Below are 23,406 nucleotides of genomic sequence, written 5' to 3'. Positions count from 1 at the left end.
ATGTCAATATATCATACAGTCTGGATGTGTTTTTCACTCATGTAGATATTATGCCTCAGTCAGCATGACCGTATTTACTACGGCAAAACCACATTTTATTTTTTTTAAAATATTTTAGGAAGTACGGTATTTTACCGTATTTTAAAAATACGGTAGAATCCTGCATTTACAACATACGGTAAAAAACTGGCAGCTGTGGTTGCCAGAATTTTACCGTATATTAAAAATACGGTAAAATCCTGCATTTACAACATACGGTGAAAAACTGGCAGCTGTGGTTGCCAGAATTTTACCGTATTTCAAAAATACGGTGAAATCCTGCATTTAGCAAATACGGTAAAAAACTGGCAGCTGTGGTTGCCAGAATTTTACCGTATTTTAGAAATACGGTAAAAAACTGGCAGCTTTGGTTGCCAGAATTTTACCGTATTTTAGAAATACGGTAAAAAAATGGCAGTTTTGGTTGCCAGACTTTTACCGTATAAAGACGGTAAACTTCTGGCAACTCAGCTGCCAGTTTTTTACCGTAAAATGAGGCCGTTTTTTTTTACAGTGTATATAGTGGCTCTGCTTTTTGGAAATGACTCAACCAGGAGGTGTTTCCCCACATGGTGGTCTGGCCTGATGTTTAACACCGGGAGCTACTTTATGGCCAAGCAGCTGCCAAAGTAACAAGTCCAGTCAGTCACACAAAAGGCAGACTGCCAGCCAGTATCCCTCCCCGCTAGAAGAAAAAGCGGTTTGTGATGGACGGATAGAAGGGGCGCACAGGGAGGAAAAGAGGAGGCGCATACATTTGCAAAAGCTTGACACATCAGTGTTGACAAAACAAGTCATGTGACGACCATGAAGATGGCGCAGCTTATGGTATTTTTGCTGTTTTCTCAGTAATTTCCTGCCGCAGCTCTTCGCTACATCCAATGTGTTATAATTACCGAGCGATTAGGCCAATTGTCGCTGCGCGGAAGCCCCAGCCGAGCAGCAGCCGAGGAGGAAGCGCGAAGAAACGACGCGAAGAGGCTGCGAGGAGAGCCGAAACCCCTTAAAACAGCGGCTGCAGTAACACCTTTTTGTGGCAAACAGAAAACCGATCACCGTGTGCGTACGTGCGTGTGCGTGCCTGCGTGTCTCTGTGTGTGTCTGTGCGCGTTGCATGAGGTGGACAGGGAGACTGCATCAGACTGGAGACACACGCCGGGACATAATAGAGCAGAGACACTCAGCCTTTCAGCCTTTTCCCCAGCGCATATTCCGCTCGAAACATGTAGTCTGGACAACCACAGGATTAGCCGAGTCTATTTCATTTGTAGCTTTTTTTCCCCCCTCCAGCAGCATCATCTCACGATAACGACATAATGTGGCTTGCTCTACCAGAGGGGAAATAATCAAATATGTGGATACCAACAGAAGAGGAGAAAATCGGAGTTGGTGAGTTAATGGCACTTTTTCCTCATCGTTATAGCTCATTAAATAGCTTTGGTTTTCTATAAAGCTTCCCATATACGTCGCTCCGCCAGTTGTTGCAGAAAGAAGCGCATAATTTGCCTGTTCTTATCTTGAACTGACTATGGAGCGCGTTATTTTTCATATTAGTAAGCCAATTACATCCAGTAATAATAATAATAATAATAATAATAATAATAATAATAAAAACACAGCCACTTATAATGGCTGATATACGCGGCAGTGACTGCATTGGAAGGGAAATTGCGTGGGATGATACAGATTACAGACCCCACCACCTTAAAGATGCCGTCGCAGGCTGAAGGCAGCTTCAGGTGGGGCTGAACTCCTGTTTATTAGATTTTGTGATTTTGCAGTAAAAGAAAAAAAAAAAAAAGGCGTGAGCTTGGCATCTCAAACCTCCTCCCCCCCCCCTCGTTCTTCTCTCAGACGAGTACAGTAGCGATGTAGACGAGAGACGCGATTCGTTTTGAAACCACAAGGGGGCATCGTGACTGCGTCCCTCCAACAGGTGTAGGCAGGAGTGATGCTGGAGTCTACCTGTAGACTGAAAAAAAAAAGCTGCTTTTCTGCTACTGCGGCTGCTGCGACACTGTTTTACAATCAACACGCACCAGGAAATGGATCTATAGGAGAACATTTATTCCTATAGATGAGCTGCGGGGCCTCACGTTTAAAAGGAAGATCTTAAATCCACCTATTTATAACTGACGATGCCTCCGTGTCTTTATAAATCGCCTGCGTGGCCTCGCTATCGCAGCAAAGCTGTGCAGAGTGTGTGATTACACTATAGAGGGTTTTCATTAGGAGAATGAGTCATGTCCAGATGCTCCACAGCTTGTTAGGGCTACTCACGCTGGCTCACACATGATACTCCCCCTTACATGCACACGCCCACGTATGAGCACTTTTTTTTTTTTTTCTTCTGGAGGCATCGCATTCGTCATGAGCGCTTTATAAAGAGCCTCCAAACACCACGTAGAGCCGCCACTCCCGATCCTACGTGTCATTTTATGTGTTCGTCCATCTGTCACCGAGGCACTGCGGCTCATTTTCCGAGCAAAGATATATTTACGTGGGCTTTATTGAAGCAAAAGGCAGCAGCAGTGCGTGTTTGTGTTAACGTGTGGGGAGGGAAGCAACAGTTCGGCGCAGCCTCCGCATCAGTCTGCGCGGAGTGACCTGGCGCTCTCCGCGGTGCTGAAACCGTGGATGGAGATGACGCTGTCCGCGGTGCTGAAATGCGGGGAAGTGAAGTGAAGTGAAGCCCGCCACGCAGAGAAGTACACACTGTACTTTGCAAAAGGCAGCACGAATCACCGCTGAATTCCCCTCCTCTGCTCGGGTAACATGTTTGACACAGGATCAATATTTTCCCAGTATCACTGCAGAAGACAGCCCACACAGGTGGATGGGTAGCATGCGCCGGCACTGTCACCGGCCTGTTATCAGTTCCCTCTCCTACCTCACCTCTGATATCATTGGCACCATTCTGTACACCTCCACAGCTTATTTGCTGATTTTGTCATTGCCTGTTTATTGCCTTTCACACAAAATGCCCAGCACAGACAACCAACAGAGCTGTGGTTCTGCCAGCGGCCTTGCTAAAAATTCCTTGTTCTCCTACTTTTCCAGTATAGTCCCGCTTCTGAGTAAAAAAATCTGTACTACGCTTTTGATTCTTCTCAGTTTATGGCGAAACATTTGACCAGGGGTCTGCAACCTGCTGCTCCAGACCCACATGTGGCTGTTTGGCTCTTCTACTATGGTTCTTCCAAATCCAAAAAGGAAATGTTTTTGATTTTGGACGCAGCGTATTTTAGGAGTTTTTAATTTTCTTTTTTTTTTCTGTAAGTTCTTTTGCAAAATCTGCATACAATATTCACAACAGGCTTTTAAAACCAACTAGCTTCAAACTATGGTGCCTATCTTTCTTCATTTTTCACATTTCTACAAAAGGCTCACTTCATTGTACAAAATTGTTCTTTTTCCCTCTTGTTTTAGACAATTTATTTTGTTCTAAAATCTAAAAGTAGAGATGCATTTTAGTGCAATTTTCACAGTAAAACATTTGATTCTGTACATATTTAGGAAATAGTTTTTGCAGCTCTCGGCAAGTTTTCTTTTGTAAAAGTGGCTCTTTGAACGTAAAAGGCTGCTGACCCCTGAGACAGACTATCATAATCTTCAGTTTATCTCATGGTTTGTGTTTTTATCCCATCTATTTCACTCTGATGAGACGCAACATTTTGACCACTGACAGGTGAAGTGAGCAACACATTTTATCTTTTCATCATGACACCTGTAAGTGGGTGAGATATTCCATGCACACCTTAAGATTTTTTTCCTGCTTTTGCTTATTTGCTACATAAAGATAATAATAACCCGATGAATTACATAAAGTATCCGTGACAACCTGGAACATTAAAAAACAAACCAAGAAACAAACAAAAAAACATAATTGCTGTCCTTAACTGTGCGACACTCTTGATAGAATCGACCACAACAAGCACTTGAGAAAACAGGCAACGACTGTTTTCTCAAGTCGTTGCCTGTGGAGAAATTTTGACCCTCAGCCTTTCTTGAGCATTGAGGTTTCATAGCTGCTCACCAGTTGGAGTGGAAGTGGTATGCCCTAATAGCTGTGGCATCTTTCAAGAGAACAATGATGCAAAGCAAACTTGGTTGAGGAATGATTTGAGGAGCATGAAGTGAATTTTAGGTTTTGACTTGAGCTCCAAATTCCCCAGATCTCAATCCAATTGCACCTCTACAGGATTCCTGGACAGAAGATCTGATCTATATTGGACTACTTCACAATTTACAGGACTTAAAGGATCTTCTCCAAATATCTTGGTGCCAGACACCACGGCACACAGTTGCCAGAGACTCCAATGGAGCCCAGGCCTTGACACTGTAGGGCTGCTTTGGCAGCTAAAACCAACACCCCATTAGTCAAGTGTTCATACTGTTATTCTTCATCCTAATGTAATTCATTTTAAAACTCAGATTCTTTACCTCAACTGGGGTGTGTTTTTGATTCTGAACCACCTATAAGCATCAACATTTTTTCCAGCTTACATTAGATAAATATTTGTCTTTAATTCAGCGGCCTCCCACATGAGAGACTGAAATGAATCAGACGACTTTGGCTTCTTTGCCACACAGAGATCACTTGAGCAGCGTCATCACAATCAATGCAATCAATGTGGCATTTTATGAAATTAGCGAATCACAGTAATGCCATTCTTGCATAAACTATAACACTGAAATACAAACTGTAGGTACTGCTGAATATTTTTCTTCTGAAAATTTTAAAAGAAAAATCTTAAATTTTCTTCCACAACTTGTCAGTATTAATTGGCAGACTTCTTTAGTTCAAACCACATATGTTGGAACATGTTGCAAATGTCAAAAAATTGTATTACAGACATGCAGCTCTAAGGGGACAGCAATGTGACAAGCATATAAAGATTTGATAGATTATAATGTTGTGCTGGACATAATAAACTGACCAAGACTGAATCAAGGTTAATGGATACATTTCTGACAACTTTTAATTGTGAAATTTCAAGAAAAAAGTACTCAGTACATTAACTGAGCAGTTTTTTTTAATTTATTTTGGTTTATTCAAAGACAGCTGCAGGTTCCAACTTAAATTTCAGACCTGACATTGCAGAAAACAAGGTAGTTGGAGTGCAGCCCTTTTTTGGGGGGAATATTTTTGGAAAGGTTTTTTTGCAAATAAGTTTATTGAGAACAAATATTATTAATCAACTATGCATGTCAGTAAATTTCTGTACAGCATTGAAAAGATTGACAGGCCAAGATTTGGACTGATCAGCTTTTAAAGGTTGAATGAGGACATAAGATTTAAGAAGAAATAATGTTTATCTTCAAATAATATTAAAATATAAAATCAATTCTCTTGGTAAACAAAAATGAGTGTCTCTGTCATGCTTATGTCCTGGGACACCAGACAGTTGTGGATTTTTTAATTGTCTAATAGTCAAAACGTTAATCAACTTAAAAAATCAAACAGGAGTTAGTTACATAGATTTAAGAAAAGTTCCTAGAAATACAAACAGCTGAGCAAGTAGTGATTTAGTTAAAAGAAAGCATCAAATAATTTTTCTCACATTAAAGATTGGATTTTTGTCAAGATTTTGATGTGAGATTATATCTCTGAAAATAAAGATAAATGAGTTTAAAACTTTTTACACATCTTTATCAAGAGTGCCAACGAATTTGTGTTCTTCGGGATGTTTGGTTGTAATTCCTACCAAGATTTTTTCAGGAGATTTTTTTAATATGCTAAATGCTAATTTTAAACTTGTAAAGCTGGGCTAAAAGTGCTTATATCCTGTGACGACTTTCATTTAATATTTAAGAGAAAAATTGTTTCAAAATTAAATGATTCTTCCTGTTTTAGGTTCTTGCTTTGCTCTCGAAAACATCACATGTCGTAATTATTAGATGCTTTCCAGCTTTTATGTTTAACAGAGAAGGAAAACTGGGATTGGCAGATATTTTCTGTCAACCCAATTTTTTTTCACGGCCACTGCTATTATTCAAAATTTACGGCCAATATTCAGCACCCTGTATTTGGCAGATCATTTTATTTATCTATTTATTTATTTTCTTTAAAAAAAACCCAAAAAAAAACATTTTAGATTTCTTTCCAACGGTGAAATCTGGGATCAGAATTGTGCCATCTTCTCCTGTTCAAACATTGCTTAGAGGCAGAAATAATCTGACTGAAGCAGCAGCTTCTTCCTCCTTCTCTGCCTCTACAGAGGTCTGGTAGTGGAGATATTTAAGGTGACTTATGTGAATCACACTGGCACATCAGCCCTGTTTGCACACAGTCAAAAAACATTTCTGCATGCTAGGCACTTTATTTTACTGTTTTGTTGTGCTGAAACAGTTTTTTTCATCACCTATTTTTTTTTTCCTCTAATATGCACCAGATGGATAAGCAGTGCTACAAATCTTATTCTAAGCTCCAGCTTCAGTGACAATAAAGACAGCAAATTTGGTACCACTTCCAACTGGAATTTGCATAAAAAATTGGTGCCTTGCACTTTTGCTTTCTCCTACATAGGAGCAGCAATAAAGTCATACTCATAGGTAGATGTTTTTGTTTAACAAATCAAAGTTCATTTATATATCACCTACTAATGACGCCTCACATCGACCAAAGTGCTTTGCAAAGTAAAAACAATTACAAAACAGTATAAAACAGAAATAGTGCTAAGTGAAAGTTAAAAAATGCAACCATGTTAAAAGAAAGAAAAGAAAATATAAATATACAAAAAGTTAAACAACAAAAACAATTTAAATAAATGGGCCTTAATGTTGGCTTTAATCCAAACAAGTCAGGGGTGGCGTGCAGCCTATTCCAGGCTGTTGGACCAGCAACAAGATAAGACCGCTCCCCCCTCTGATAACCTAGACTGAGGCACTTCCAGCAGATAGTGACTGGCAGACCGTAAACCTTTGCTGCTGCTGGTGCGAGACCATTGAGTGCTGTAAAATCAAACAGCAACAGCCTAAACTGTGTCCTAAACTGAACCAGGCGCTGGTGCAGAAAGGGGAGCGCTTTATTAACTAATTACACTCAAATCGGTAATAAACAGGAGACCCAAGACATCCCTCTCCCTAGCAACATTCAGTTCATCCTGAGGCTTCCCAAGTGCTTCCTAGACCAGACATGATATATCAGCCCTTCAGCAAGTTCTGAGTCTTCCCCGGCGTCTGCACCCAGTGGGACCTAAGGGAAGCGGCTTTAAGAGGCTTCCTGATCAGATTTACATTTGGATGGTTACAGTAAATCAGTGCAGATGTTCACATACTTACCCCTGTTGATGGAGAGCCAGCCAGTGCCTTGCAAATGTTTTCATATTCCATAAGCCAAAAAACCTGAAACATTTAGAGTTCATTTGTATTCAGTTTTTCTTTATCTGGATTAATAAATATAAACTAAAGCTAGCAACTGCTAATTATATATTTGATAGAGTCTACCTATGAGTAAGTAGTGAACAAATACCTTGTAAAGAGCTGGAAACACCACAGACAGGTAGATAAGTTGAAAGCAGAGTTTAATTAGCACCGTTCAGTCCATCACCTGAAAATACGAATATATCTACAAACCTACCAGGAGTTCACCTAAGTACACCATACTGTCAGTGGAACATGGTGCTGGCAGCATCATGCTGTGGGGTTACTGATTCTCATCAGAGACAGAGAAGCTGGTCTGCAGTCAAAGTTACAATGGATTGGTTTAGATTAAAACATATTCATGTGTTTGGATGGCCTAGTCAAAGTCCAGACCTACATCCATCTGAGAATCTGTGGAAATGCCCATACTCTTTCAAACTGCAATATGACTACTATTCCCACTCTGTCACCACAGTTTTTTATCCATCTCTCTGTCCATCCATTATCTTCTGCTTATAAAACAAAACAAAACATTAAACTCCATGGATATTAATATTTTGCATGACAACATTTTGTGATGGCCACAGAGGGAGCAGTTGAGCACAGGAGGTTCCTCTTTCTGTGCTCAGATCCCAAAGCTCACTTTAGTCAGTTGCCGATTACACAACAGTAGCCATTGGATCCCATGTGACCGTCAAATTCAGCTAAATGCAGCGACAGTCTGGACTGGAACGCTGTTGCTCAGTAGAAATGTTTGCTTTTGCCAACATTTTTTTTTTTAACTCCATGTCCCATCAGTCCTTCCAACATCCTACGTTCAACATGTTGAAGTCTAATGAAGAAATTTGTTGGTTTTTGTAAATCTCCATAGGCAAAATTAGCTGTGTGTGTGGCTGTGTGCTCGTACACAAATTGTAGTGATAAAAGCACGAAGCCCATATGGTGTTTGAAAGCTCTCTTAAATGTCTCATCTTCTCCTGGTGTGACCTGTGTTGGAGAGTGTTCAGATGGTGTGCGTGAAGGTTTTCAGTTCTAATGAAATAAAGGTCACTGTAGAGCAGGGCTCTCAAATAGGAACTATTCAGTCATGGCTGGTAAAAGGACTGGTGCAGAACGGAAAAGGTGACGAGATCCTTCGTAAGGACATTTTTACCTCTCTTCCTTTAACACATGCCCGTCTAAAGTCAAGGGACAGGCAACGTTCGTAAGCTTGACGTCTTGATTTGTAAAATGCCCAGATCCCCGCAGCGGTTACAGTGAAGAAAGCCCTCCAGTTTGTGGACGATCTGTTCCCATAGTTACCCGAGTGCAGGAACTGAACACTTGTTCCCCTCAAACAAGCAAACAGAGCCGAGGCAAGCCCCTCCTCCTTCTCCTCCCCCTCACTAAATCCCCTGGCTAGTTTGTTACCATAATGATTCACACCAAACTCTCCTTTAAGGGCCTCCATTTGTAGGTTTTTTTTTTTTTTTTAAATCATCAGTGGCGCAGCATCCTTGTCAAACACGCTTGTCTTTACTGAGGCTTCTGTGGCGTTTTGTTGCGTAGCTCATGTTTCTCGAGCCGCAGTGCTGCACAGATAAAGGCAGACTCCAGAGGCAGTGCAGTTGTCAAGGCCTTTACTGTAGCATCTATCCTCTGAAGAATAATCATGTCATCAGCATTTCAGTCACAGGATGCTTCTTTGTATGGTCAGAGGCTGCAGGATGCCACAAAACGAGGTGTCATGGAGGATTTATGCTAATACCATCCTGTGAATAATCACCGTTAAGCCTGATAATCTAGCACTTTGTGTGGGCTCTATTTTGGGAGGTAGTTAATTTAACGTAACATGGCTCAAAATCAGGTTTCTTAACAATTAATTACCTTGTAAAGTGGCAGTTTTGTTTACAGTTCACCGAGGACTGGCTTCAGTGTGGCGCCGTGTGTGTTTATATTTTTGGATGAATCGGTTTAATAAAAAGCTGCACCGACTGCATTGCTGCAATTTAAAAAAGAAAAAACCAAACACTTAAAGACAAAGTTCTTTCTCAGTTAAGCTAAAAGCAAGATTTAGCCTATTACCAGTAGAGTTACTGATATTGGCTGCACAAAGTTTTCTCACCAGTTTTGTCTGCCCTGTTTCTCCTCCCCCCCACTCTGCACAGTGATCTGCAACTTCCGGTCACCAATATGTCAGGCTCTCGTCCTGGAGCTGGGAGAAACCGTCCAGATCCTGGAGAAGTTTGACGGTAAAAGCATTCAAATATTCAGTGAAAGCATTTGAGTTTATGAGATAATTTAACTCTGACTGTGTGAATAAACAGCTGAGTGAATTATCTTATCCCCCTCGACATTTTTCACATTCTATCGTAGTAAAAACACCACTTGCTGATAGAAAAGCACGAAGTGTAATCATGAAGAAAAAATATACAAGTTTGGCATTCATTTATATTCAGCCGCCTTGGTGCTGATGCCTCTAATTTAATGGCAATGCAACCAACTGTATTCAGACATTATCTGGTTAGTGAACAGAATCAATCTCTGTGTTATTCTAAATATATCTATCCTGCGAAGTCCTCACATGTTCTGTGGAGAGCATTTGTAAACAAAACAGCATAGAAATCCTGTGTGCAGTTTGCTACATGCCAGCAAATATGGGGAAAAGACTCCAAAGGTCAGGTGAGACCAAAACATTATTTATGGTAGAAAACAAAAATCTGAACGCCACCCTGAACGCACTTTCCCCACAGTGGTGGCAGCATTATGTTGTGTGGAGACAAATGAAAAAGCAGTGAGTCACTCTTTAGATTTTGAATTGCCAAAAACATTCAAAATGCAACATTTTCTTTCCTCTTCATAATTATTTGCTGCTTGATATTGGCCCGTCACATAAAATACCAGTTCAGAACATTAAAAAAAATTAATTCATTCATATGTTAAAGGTTTATGCCTCAATATTTATGAGTATTATTTTCATCAGTCTAAGGTCCAGCTTTAGGGCCTTTTTAAAGTCTGGACAGTTAGACACTGCTTATTTCATATGAATGGGATTATGTGTCAAAATATTGCACTTGTACCCAGATCAAGTTTACTCTGTGCATCCAACTCACCTTCCAGGGCCTATTCTCAGTATCTTTCAACCAAATTACTAATACATTTACTTTAGGGTCTATTTCCAAATAGGATTTTCTTTTCAAAGTTTATAATTTAGCAATAAAAAGATAATAACCTTCATTAAAAATATGTTGTTGTTTTTTTTTCTCGCTTGTTTGGTGTGTATAGTACTCATCCAAATAAGCCAGTTCACTGCAGGTAGTATCACACAAGTCATGATGACTAACCGAAAGTCATACTCTTTTTGTCCCAACTCTGCCAATGCTTCAAATGATGCGCAGAGTGTTGTTGTTTTTTTTTTTTAACAGTGAACTGGAAACACTGCTCTCTAGTGATGAGTCACCTTTTGGCAGGAACAGCAATTACTTGGAAGAATCAGACACTACTGGGAAAACAGAATCACTTCTTTCAAGGAACAGGACAAAAGACATGCTGGCCCACATAGTGGCTACTCAGATTCATGCATATCAAACCCTTAAAGCCTTGTTTTATTAAGTCATTCCTCGTTCAAACGTGCACCAACACAGTCCAGTTCAACACAGCAGAGTCGGGTTATGAGTTTGACCCAGCTCAAAGAAAAAATACAAAACATTCTCAAAGAAAATTATAAAGAAATATAAAGACAATAAAAATAGTCTGTTTATGTTGACGTTAGATCAATATTTTGGTCAAAGTAAATGTTTGCTTACTACTTAGCAGGTAAAATGCTAATGCTAATGAACTAACACATTCTCTATTGTCATCTAAAGTCATTCACACAACTGACTCACATTAACATTGCGCAGCATTCTGTGGAAAAGACTCACTAAAGTTTCACCAGCTTGTTGTATCGTTTAGGATGACCACCTGAAAAGTCGAATGAAACCCCTTTAAATTTCACCTCTAATCCAGCAGACTGAATCACAGCTTTTGACCCAATGTTTCATTATAAATAATAGACCTTATGTTCCAGCTGCATTTGGACTAAAGAAATAATATTAATTTTTTAGCGTATGAGCTAAGAGAATAAGTCTTTCCAAAATTTGACCACCTTATTTCCACTAGTTATAAACGTAACAAGTTGCAGCTGTTTCATGTAGAATCTGTTTAATTCCACACAAAACTGCAAACTCCAAATTACTACTGTGATTGAATTATTTCCAAATGTGTAAATAATAGTGCAATGTTTGTGTAAAGTACAATACATGGGTCAACTTAAAAAAAAAGTATTTCAAGACATGTGGGACTTGGAGTCATGTTCTCTTTGCCAGTCTGGAAGAAAAATAAATCTACATTTGATGGCACAACTCAAAGCAGACGAATGTTGCAGTATTAAAAAGAACTAATGGAGCAGTCTTAAAAACCAGGGCTGTCAAGTCTCACACATTTCACACTCTTTACACTCTGTCACGTCGCACATCCATTTTCTCCCACAGTGAAGAACAAATTCACAACCAAAATCATTTTGTGGGATTTAAAAGAAGAGACTGACACTACTTTCTACCCAACAACTGTGAACCATCCGGCAAAGGCAACACATCAACTAAATGGCTCAAAAACAAAGAACGGAAGTCAAAACATTAATAGTACTACTTAATGCTGCTGAAACGCTACACAGCCAGAATATGAAGACATGCATGCTGTTAACGGCTGTGTTTTAGATACGACAGATTAAAGTGTGAAACTGCAAGAAGCATCTAGAAAGCTATTACACTTAATGAAGCTTTGCTAACAGATGACATAGCATATGTTAGGGATCTGTCTGTTCTGTCTATGTTTTAAGAAAACTTAGCCGCCTGTAGAAAAAAGTACAATAATATGACTTATATCTTCCAAGAAATAAACTTTTTCTTTGACTGTGAAAAAAAAATCAGTAGAATATTTTCAGTTTCATTTTCCTCTCAACAAACTTGCTTCATGCTTGTCATGCTTCTCCCTTTTTCTTAGGTTGGTACAGAGGCTTTTCCACCAAGAAGCCATCCATCAAGGTAATTAAACCACAATCTGTTTTAAATTTCAATTTCAACTATATTTTGCAAATAATAATTAAATGTTTAATCACTTCTAATTATAAAGGCTGGGTTTTTCTGCTTAGGCTGCTGCCCCTAGGACCCGATCCCAGATTAAGTGGAAGATAATGATTGGGTTGATGGAAATATTGCTCAGATACGACACTTATTGTGTTTAGAGTGTCAGCAGCAACAACAGTCATTGGACCAATGATTTTGTGGAAAGCATTTATTTCTTAAAGTAGAGTTTTGTTTTTCATGTCTGCTAAAATTTGAGTTCAAGTGTCGAATTTTCTAAAAATTTACAGTATGACATTATAGTTCTGCAATAATAGATGAATTTATTTAGTAAGAGTTTTTCTGCACTTTGAAGGGGGTTGCAAGTAAATGTGGAAGACTTTGTATCATAAATATATTAATAATGCTCACTTTACGTAGTAAAATGTAATTTTCTTCTGTGACACTGTGATGTAGGGACTTGAAGCACAGAAATAAATCTGTCTTTGCCACAGAGACCTTGTGACCAGATAAATTACACTGTAAAAAAATCTCTTAATTTCCCGCAGCTGTGGTTGCCAGAGTTTTACTGTACGAATATGGTAAAATTTTACCGTATGTATGCGGTAAAATTCTGGCAACCAGAGCTGTATTTTACTGAAAATTAGAGACATTTTTTACAGTGTAAAGAATGTAGCTTTCATTTGACAAAAATAGAAGTTTCCTAAACCACACTTCAAAAGTTGCATTTACAAAAGCATAATTTTAATCACCATGTTATATTTCAATGCAAAGAATAAATTAATTTTTCATATTGGTGTAGATTAAGAAAAAAAAAATGCTTGCTTTAGGAAGAATAAGAAAAACACAGACATTTTAGCATATTTTTCTGGTGCTAACATGGGCTGTCGTGGGGAAAAATATTTACCTCTGAAATTTGAAATTCTACCACAGAATTGGTTTTATAGGGGTAGAAAAGAAAAAAAAGAATGAGCTTCTTTTCCTTAGTGACTGTTGCAATCCAGATGCAACAATACCTCTTGCATTGTCATGTCTTTGATCAAGCAAAAATAATGTTTGAAGACAAAGGAGCCCACATTCAATTCTTGTTGTTCTCTAATTGTGCATATAATAGTTTGACAGAGGCAGAGCAGTTTGGTACTTTAATGTTCAATATGAAGACATTGATAAAGAGTTTAATGTGAAACCCAAATCGCAGGTTTTTTAAATCCATCGAAGGGCTACATACATTTTTTTCTGTCTGTATGTACTTGGCTTGAGTCTAAAATGGTAGAGGCTGAGCTGTTCTGTTATGTGCTGGACTGTTTTAAAGACAGCATAAAAACTGTCAGGTCCTGGTAAATGTAGGTGTTAGCAGCCACATGCTGTCCTTCTTTACTCCCATCAGCTATTTACAGTTCTCACCAACACCCGTCCATTTTGTTATGTACTCTGCCCACATCCATTCGCCTGTGTGGTTTCACTGTGCTGAGAGAATTTTTCTCCTTTTTTTGTTCTCACTTTGGCCAATTCTTCACATCTGGCAGATTAGAATACAAAAAAATAAAAGCATGAACTTCAGCATCTGCAGCTGGGAACACTCAATCTCTGAGGCCTTTCCCCCGCTAAGCTGAACCACAATAGGAATCCTGCAGGCTGCTCTCCCTCCTGTTTCTGCGATTTGTAAAAGCAGTTTGAGCTTTTCATGTGTTTCCTTTTGTGCAGAAAATGTAAACAGGCAGGAGAAAATGTCAGAATATAGAAAAAAAAGAGCTGGAAATCCGAACTCTTCTCATATGTTTTGGGTCATTAGCTAAAATGAAAAAATCCATTATTGTTTCTTTTTACCAGTGCAGCACAAAGCACATTAAGCTATGACTCTAACATAATAAATGACTATTTTGGTTTTATAAAGCAGGGGCATTAATGTAGGCCTGTCACTCTATAACAGCTCTGCTCTTTTATCCATCCACAGGGTATTTTTCCTGTCAGCTATGTCCACTTAAAGAAATCTACTGTGACAAATAGAGGGTAAGTCGCTTCATTCATATAAATCTTTAGAAGAGGGCATGCAAACGTCAAACCTCTTGGTTTGTGCTTTGTTTTCTCTTTTTGGTCAAAACTGCTTCTGAAAAGTTATAGAGCTTTTTCCTGCTAACCAAAAGAAAGAAAGGCCAGACTTCCAGGTTTTCAGGTTCTCAATTTATCAAGTGACTAAATTTGCACAATAAAACATGTCTCAAAAAATGTATCTGAAAACCACACAAGGCCAGTTTTGGACAGAAGATGAAAATTGAACTCTAACATCAAGAAGAACCAGACCAGCTGCTGATAATGAGTGTGGATAGATCATGTTTCTGGTTTGTTTTGCTTCTAAAGACACATGGGACATTTTATGGGTTCCACCAATCAGAGTTAAGCAAAAAGTAAATATAATGTGTTGTACGTCAAACTGAGATTAGTAATCCACTTTTAATCATAAGAAACCATATCTTTGTTATATATTCTTGAATATCATTATGAGGAAAGTCACTGGTTTGCAGATAATTTTAGTCATTCAACACTTCAGAGACCAATGCAATTCATTTTATTTATATAGCAATAAATTCACAATTGATGTAGTGTCAAGGCACTTTACAAAAAAAAAAAAAAAAAATTCAATTCAATCACACATACAATTGATTCCAGTTGAACAGAACATCAGCTGTCAGTTCCACCAGTGTCAGCTCATTTTCGACATATGTTACAGACAAGCTAGCATAATATAGATGCTTTTGTTTTTGCTGGTCACCTGCAGGAACTCTTACTGGCTCAGTATATGTGGGGTGAAATAGGTCCATCACAGTGCATCTATATTCTCTCTTTGCTTTCTGATTTGTAGATAGTTACCACCTCATTGATGTTGGCATGACTATGGGCAGGCCTTTTCATTCTTTGACTTAATTTGACATCACTTAACAATCTGAGACTGGGTGTTCTCTGGGACGTTTGACTTTGTAGAAGTTTCACGTCACCTTGAAGGAGTATCCACACTCTTTGTTCAAGGGGTAGGAACACTTTACAAGGCACTGTAACTTTGTCCTCTAATTATGCTGCAACAAAGGAAGACTTCTCACTCAAACAAGTAAAAGTGCAGACTTTTAGATACACATTATTGTACTTCCTCGCTGCGGGAGCAGTTCTTTGGGAAATCTGCTCTTTGGGAAATTTGCTTCACTGTTTAATGAAGTTAATGAGGTGACGCACCTACTGCATCTGCGTAGTTTTCCCAAAGCATCCCTGCCAAAGACAATCAGCCACCCACACTGTGTTACAGATGGAGATGCTCGCCTGGTACCATAAACTTTATGCAGTGCTACATTTAATTCTCTGCAGCACACTCAAGAGTTTTGCGAGCAAAGTGCAAAGCACCACAAGAGATCTGACCTTTACTGATGTGTTTCCTGTTACCAAATTACTCATACTTTCTAGAAAATAAATGAACCAGACATTTGGAGAAGTCTCCTCTTTGTCACATCATCATATCAGAAAAGTGAAAGATGCAAGCTATGGATGAATAATACTAAATGTTTGCTGTGGTCAGTATTCTGAGCGATCACGTGATAAATGTGGAAACACGGAAAGGACGCAATATATGTTTGTTTTTTTGCTTTTAGCGCATTGTTAAATATTCTGTCTGTAATCAGACTAATTCATATTTCTGTCTAGAGATATAATGTTTTGCAGCATTTGTATTGGAATACTAGGTTTTATTGTTTGATAGGTTACACAGAAAGCCCTTTTTAGCTTTCGTGAGACCACAGTGGTCTCATTGGTTCAGAAAGAAGAGCAGCTAGTGCTGTAATGAAAATGATTTAGACACCTCTTTCCTTCTTAATCTGCATTCCAGTTGAATATCATTATGATAATGTTAACATTTCAGGCAATGGTGAACTCCACAATTTCATGATCATTGTGTGTGCATATGTTAGAAATTATACCATACAATGAAGGTTGAGACTTAAGTCGCATTTTTATGCAGGGTCATGTTTTGATTGTTTTCTCTTTTAACAATAAACACCTTCATTTAGGAACTGCATTTTGTGTACTTATGTTGTCCTTTAGTTATATTTAAAATGGTATGACGATGTGATGTGACCTTTTCACATCACTCTATGTTTTAGCTTATTGATTAGACTGTAACTCTGGCTGTATGTTTAGCATAATTGTCCTTAAGGAAGGTAAACATTTTAATATGGCAGATGAAAAAAAAGCTCTGTGAGTTGGTCAAAACCTACGATATTGTTGTTGTGGATTTAATAAAAGTTGATATATTTTGCATTTGCACAGTATCAATTGTAGTCGTTCTGTCAGCGGATTCACTAAATAGGGTAAGGAGGCATTAGCAGTGCATAGGTAGATAGCTTTTACAACAATGTAACCATTGGAGAGTAATAAGAATAAGTGTTGATTAAAAAAAAATGTTTAAACAAGATTGTGTCCATGTATTACAACAATACACCTTTAAATCAAATTGTCTTAAATGTACCTGAATGTAGGTAATGTAGCTGTGAGGAAAATCTCTTTTCCTCTAAGTTGCATTTTATGTAATGTTTGGACGCTACAGGTAGAAAATCAGTCATCAGCTCATTTCTTTACTGTACCAGAGATGTTTGTTGATGTTGTTTAAGGTATGTAATTCAGTTAAGTGTAAAGCAAACCATATGCCTTTAAGCTGAAAATCCTCCCTGTATTGTTATCACTTCATAAGGTTGTACTTCAGAGTGTTCCCCATATAAACAAATGTACTGAAGTTTGTATTGTAGCAAAAGTGGAGAAGCTTAAGGACTATAACTTGTAAGTTACTGTATCTCGACACACACACATGCACTCACACCTAAGGGCAATTAACAGTCTAAAACATTCATGGTTTTAGACTGTGGGAGGCAGCCGAAATTCCTGGAGAAAATCTAATCATGCGTGGGGAGAACATGCAAACTCCATGCAGAAAGATCCCAGGGTCTCGGTCCCGGGGGTTTGAACCCAGGACATTCTTGCTGCAAAGCAACATTTCTACCAGCTTTTCCACTGTGCAGCCCTATTTCTTCACCAGTTATTACCATTTATGCCTATTTTATTGGAATACTTGGAGTCATCACACACAGCATGTGAAAAGCAATGTGTAATTTAACAGATTGTTTTTCTTCTCCATTTTCACTCCAGGCTGTGTGAGACAGTGGTGCCTCTGGAGGATCCCATCATCACAGAGACCACCGCTACGCTGCAGGAATGGGGCATTCTGTGGAAGCAGCTCTATGTGGTCAGTAGCTATGTGTTACAGCACATTTTGCTAAAGAAAACACATAAAGCAATAACAGTGAGTTTGGTTTTAACTCTACTCAGATATCCAAGGGAGCTAAAACATCAAGGGCAAGGAAACTGCATAAATTGTTGTGTAATTTGCATTTCTAGGCAGGATAGGGGGTTCTGATGGAGGCGTTTTGCTTTACTTAAACTGCAGAATTAGCTATTTACATAAAATATGACAGTGGAAGTCCATTAAGTTTCCATCTCACGGCATATTGATCTGACCAACTTGCTGAACTTTCTTTACAATAAATACCTGAAAAATATGTATCTATATTTACAACATGGGAGTAGAGATCATGTTTGGGCAGATAATGGCCGCCGTGTCCTATTTCATGCTGCGTCTTTCCGACATTGATTGATCCTGGGCTGCTTCGTGCAGCTACTGCATCCTCTTAAGATCCACTGACTCTAGTCAGGCTTTACTTGTTGGGGAAAAAGTGATTACTGGGAAACCAAAGCATCTTTAATCCCACTAAGTGTCGAGGGGGCAGGCAGATGTGGTTGGTGGGGTTTAGAGATTGGAGCTGAGTGGCTACGTTGCAGAGCTGGCTCTGGGTTTTTACATAACCTTTCACTGAGGACTGCTCATGCTTTGAGCAGCTAAGCAGCCGGAGGCATTGGTGTGATGATGTAACTTCCACTGAAGCCTGACTAATGTGAAGCCTTGATTTAACTGTGCTTGTTTTGTGCCCATCCCCTGAGTAGAATGGGTCATGTTGCTACAATTCCATCCATAATAATAGGATGTTGCACTGGGTAGATGTTTGTAGGTTTCACCTCACTGTTGCCTATTAGGTTTGATGGTATTACTTCAGGGAGCAATGACCTAAGCATAACTGTGTATTTCTTACAATGTGCGTAATTAGCCCTACAGAAACAAGGTCCAAAAGGACTCATCAACCCTGACAATTTTCTTTGTTTTCACCAGCTAGCAGCCTATGAGAACATGCAGTGTTTATCCTCATTAAACTTACATGGCCATTGTGGAGCACTTAATCTTTGCATTTATGTAAACAAACCTGGGTGGTAATGTGGCTTGACGTACCATTAGGGAAAACAGAACATAGAGAAATTAAAAGTGTTGTCCTTGGTTTATGAGAAACGATGATGAAATTATGTTGAGGTCAGAGCAGACATGTAAGGGAAGTTTGTTCTGCTTAATTAGTTCATTAACAAAACCTGTGGGCTCAAAACACAGTTATACGACTTATAGGACTTACATAGGCTGGCAGAGGAGTGGATGAGAGCATCTTAAATGAGGCTTTATTGTCTTGATTGTGGACACAGGCCTACTTAGATACAGACATGTTGTTGCCAGTAACAGCTTCATTCATACATGCAAAAAAGGACTCTTCCCATCTACTTAGAAGCTATCACTTATAAGCTAAACAACAGAGACCTAACTATAAATATACTGTACAGTCTCTTTAAATATGGCATCCTATGGAACAACAAAAAACTTTAAATACCTGCATATTTTATTGCAGAATTATGATCACAGAAAAAATTAACATGACAGAAGTTTGATTTTGTGTTTGTTGAGTTGTTGAGACTTTTGGTGTCGATTTGCACATGTGAATTAACATTCAGCAGCTTTAAATGTTTGCTGCTGCAAAATATCTACATTAGTCTCATTTGAACAAAACACATGATTACAGTGTAAATCCCATTTTTAGCAAACTCCACAGGCTGCAGTTTGGGATATTTTGACAAAAAGTAATTTTTTCTAGTATGCCTTTGAAAATGCTGAAAAACTATCTGATGTGGCTGAAACAATTTGGCAAATGATTTACCAAATGGTGGGCTAAGTTCTTCCAAAGTGATGCGAAAAGGATGCCATTTGCACAGGTTATCTTGGTCTAACACATTTGTTTGACGGTCTAGAGCACATATTTCAAACTCAAGGTTCGGGGTCCAAATCCAGCCAGCCATAAGTTTTTCTGTGGCCCTTTAGTCTCAAGACAGCCACATAAATAGAAATTTCAAGATTATAGTTTAGTGCCTAAACACTATCTGGTCTATATTAATATTTTAACAGTTTGCTTTTAACAATACATTCTGTCCATTGAGGACATTCGTGATCTTGACATGGCCCAAAAATAAAATAAGTGACACCTCTGGTCGAAAGCATTTAAGTGTGGCAAAAAAGTAAAAACTTCTTTGGGTAAATTTACATTATATAGTGATCCTGCTGCTGTTACATAATTACAGTTTTCCTGCTACCATTCTAAGCTTAGTTTAGCTTAGTTTATGTCTTAACTGAGCCGTCTTTGGCTTCTTTAATAGAAACACAAGGTGGATCTGTTTCATAAACTGCGCCATGTGATGAACGAGCTCATCGACCTGCGTCGGCAGCTCATCCAGGGCCACCTCGCTCAGGACCAGACTCGCGAGATCAAGAGGCACATCACCGTACGGCTGGACTGGGGAAACGAGTGAGTAATAATTTAACCACGGTGTTTAATCAAGTGAGTGGCAAATTGACGGCATCCTTGACTGTAAACATTTGTTTCTAGTTGTTGGCTCCAGAAGAATCAGTTTTTATATTTTGGCAGCAGGGTGATGTACAGCGCAGGATGTGGGTGTACGGCGGTACCTCACTGATGGAATTTCATGGTCATTTAGAAGATCAGTGACTCTGAAGCTGCTTATAGTCAAAGCAAATCCGCCTGCAGGAACTTTACAGTCATCTTCTTCAAACTCCAGCTGAGCTTTCTCAGGAATCTGTAAGAGAAAAAAAGATATGAGGGATTCAGCTCAGGAGCATTAGTTTGAGTAAGATTGTACATTAATACACTCTTTTGTCCAACTGAAGTGCCTGGAAGAGCAGAAAAAGTCACAAAGTCTGTGACTTTGTGACAAAGTCTGCGATGCTACTTTGATTGTAGCATCGCTAAAGTGTGCAATGAACAGGGATCAGAGAATAGTTATGATCTGATTTTATGATTGAAAAAGGTTGTGTCTATATAGATATTATTTAAGCCTTTGAAGCTACAGGAACTTGCTTACTTTAGGAAATTCATTATGCTGTATAAACTTAGACTGTATGTGAATGTTAATGCACCATTAAATTTACATACTGTTCCAGGTTTATTTCCATGAAGTCTTAAGTTGTTCACTTCACCAGACACTACAGCACACTTCTGGGATGTTAGTCTAGCTTTTACTGTAAAAGAGGGACTAACACACAATTAGCCTGGTGGTCACAATGTCATGCCTGATCAGTGAACATGTTCTCTAACACCTGTAATGGGCTTTTTTTTCTCTCGATTGTTTTTTTTTTTTTCCATCAGGCACCTCGGCCTGGACCTCGTTCCCAGAAAAGAGTTTGAAATGGTGGATCCAGATCAGATCAGTGTGTCGGAGTTATACAAACTGGTAAAAATTACTGCTCATCTTTCACTTTTCAAATACGTGTCCTCTTCTTGGACTGTGAAATGGTGGTAAAGTGTCCCTGCAGCTTGCATTAAGTGTATTTATAGCAATGACTAAGTGACTAGCACACTATGAGCTCTTGTACCTACAGTGTACCTTTGTGCTATTGCACCACTGGGATTTTCAGACAGGAAAGTGTTGTTGGATGTGTATGGATGTGTGAATGTACTGATTATCAAATCATCCATAAGAAGATGACTCAAAAACAAACAAAAAAAAAAACAGAGAGTGAGAGAGCACGATTTTGCTGTCGGAACCATCTCATGTTCTGTCAGCTTGTCCCTTTATTGCATTCATGTGATTCTCACAAGTTTGATGGTTTGCTATGAATGCAAACATAATGCAAAGCGACAGTTCCAAGTGGAGCTATAGGAAAGCGCACACAAACATTTTTAAACATACATTACATATTTTCCAAGCTAACAGCTGCTTGAGAAACACGCTTCTATAAATAAATAACGGCTCAAATGTAGTTTGGTTGTAGTGATGTGGGACTTCCAAACCTATACACAGACAGGGAGAGAAGACTTACTGAAGCAGATCCAATTTTAGAAACATTACAGCACAGATGTTATGAAATCTAATGTAATTCTGCTGGAGACTGTTATCTAGGAGGGAGATCCTTTCTGGTCAGTAGCTGCAGCTCCATATGCTGGTGAAAACATTGTCCAACTGCCCTGCAGCCTTCCATTATCCCATTGCCATGTTTCTCAGCTTTACACGCAGAATGTTTGTGCACTAAACGCTCTGTGCAGAAACAACAGTGTAGCTGCTCATTGCCAGAAAGCCTCCTGACTCTGGTGATGAAAGTGAGCTTGTCTTTGGCAGGGCACAAGGCCTTGGCGCCTCTTCGGATATGGGTGTTCTCTCAGGCTGCCGAGCAGAGAGCGCTTTGCCTGTGAGTGTATGTGTGGGGGCGATGCCGGCTTTGTCCTATTCCCCTGCCCACATGCTCACGTTTCGCCTCGTGTGGGCTTCTCTTTGCTCTGCAGGAACACTAGTGTAGCCGTTGTGCAGCATACGTAGGTGAAATCTTGTCAGATATGAAGAATCGAGAGAGGCATCATCAGGCCCTTATAGTGCTTCTGAGGCTGCTGTAATGTAAATAAGTTTAGGGCTGTGTGGGATGTGTAAAAACTGAATAGAGGGATCTAACACTTCTTTCCTTTGAAATGTACTCTTTTTAGCATGTATCCAGCAGACACTGTGGTCAACAAAGCACAAACCAGGTACAGTTGTTTTAACGCTCTTTATCAAATTATCACACTTTTTATCCTCTTCATCTCTTCTCAACTTCCATTTTAAATCTGTTTTCCTAAAGAATATGTAACAAAAGAATATCCATATCACTTCTAGACTTCAGTTTTGGTTTTCCTGCAGTATATTACTAGTGGCCTCTGAGTTACTCAGACCAAAGGGTGAGGGCATGGATTCCCACTGGGATCACATATGCCCCAGTTCATGCCCCCAACTATGAATAGTTTGTCCACTAAATTTTTCTGGTGTGTGACCATTTTGTGGCAATATGCAGCATTGTGATCTCAGTTTTCTGTTTTTGCTACACGTTTTGTGTACGCAAATCAAACATGATGCAATATTTTAACCTGTTATGTGTTTTTCCTTAAATCTACCTTATACTGTGAAACGAAAGTAAAATTAAGAAAGCTTTATCATTTATGATTGTTATTGTTTATAAAATCAAAGTAATACAGAAAACAAAACTGGAGATGCACCAGTCAGCCTTGTCCATCAATTTACAACTTTAATCTGTTCAAATTTTCTTTTTATGTTCTGTATGCATGTAAAAATATGTTTAATTTTAATTATTAAATGTAACAAACACTGATGATAAAAAGTAAAAATAGATGCTCCAGGTTCTTAGTTCATTAGCACTAAGTACCAGTGCTAATGCTAATAAAAATGCCCCAAGGAATAAGCTATTTCTTCATATATATATATATATATATATACACTTTAATCATGTGTGTAGGACATTAAAGCTTCATGTCTATATCTTTCCAGTCTGGAAAATGGAAAGAATATGATGTCATTACTTACAGTATGTAATGACAAACTGTATATATGAATCTCAATGCATAAAAACTTAACAAAACAGTTTGCTTAACGAAAGCAATGC

The 23,406-nt window shown here is 38.8% G+C and overlaps 1 protein-coding gene across 3 annotated transcripts in view; it reads left to right on the top strand.

Moving 5' to 3' along the window:
- The first annotated feature begins 786 nt into the window (after positions 1-786).
- The window catches only part of LOC116728465 (dedicator of cytokinesis protein 3-like), a 54,528-nt gene continuing 31,908 nt past the window's right edge, over positions 787-23,406 (top strand). For 2 of the 3 annotated variants that reach the window (XM_032576612.1, XM_032576603.1), the window contains exons 1-8: positions 787-1,428; positions 9,552-9,635; positions 12,427-12,467; positions 14,461-14,516; positions 17,688-17,784; positions 20,121-20,269; positions 21,128-21,212; positions 22,457-22,498. In XM_032576612.1, the coding sequence (XP_032432503.1) occupies positions 1,392-1,428; positions 9,552-9,635; positions 12,427-12,467; positions 14,461-14,516; positions 17,688-17,784; positions 20,121-20,269; positions 21,128-21,212; positions 22,457-22,498 (591 nt within the window). In that variant the 5' untranslated portion in view covers positions 787-1,391. The remainder of the gene's footprint in view (positions 1,429-9,551; positions 9,636-12,426; positions 12,468-14,460; positions 14,517-17,687; positions 17,785-20,120; positions 20,270-21,127; positions 21,213-22,456; positions 22,499-23,406) is intronic. The other variant, XM_032576594.1, reaches the window with a different exon arrangement.

This window comes from Xiphophorus hellerii, chromosome 1 (assembly GCF_003331165.1).
Source record: "Xiphophorus hellerii strain 12219 chromosome 1, Xiphophorus_hellerii-4.1, whole genome shotgun sequence".
Taxonomy (NCBI): Eukaryota; Metazoa; Chordata; class Actinopteri; order Cyprinodontiformes; family Poeciliidae; genus Xiphophorus; species Xiphophorus hellerii.
This window is presented reverse-complemented; position numbering and strand designations above follow the sequence as displayed.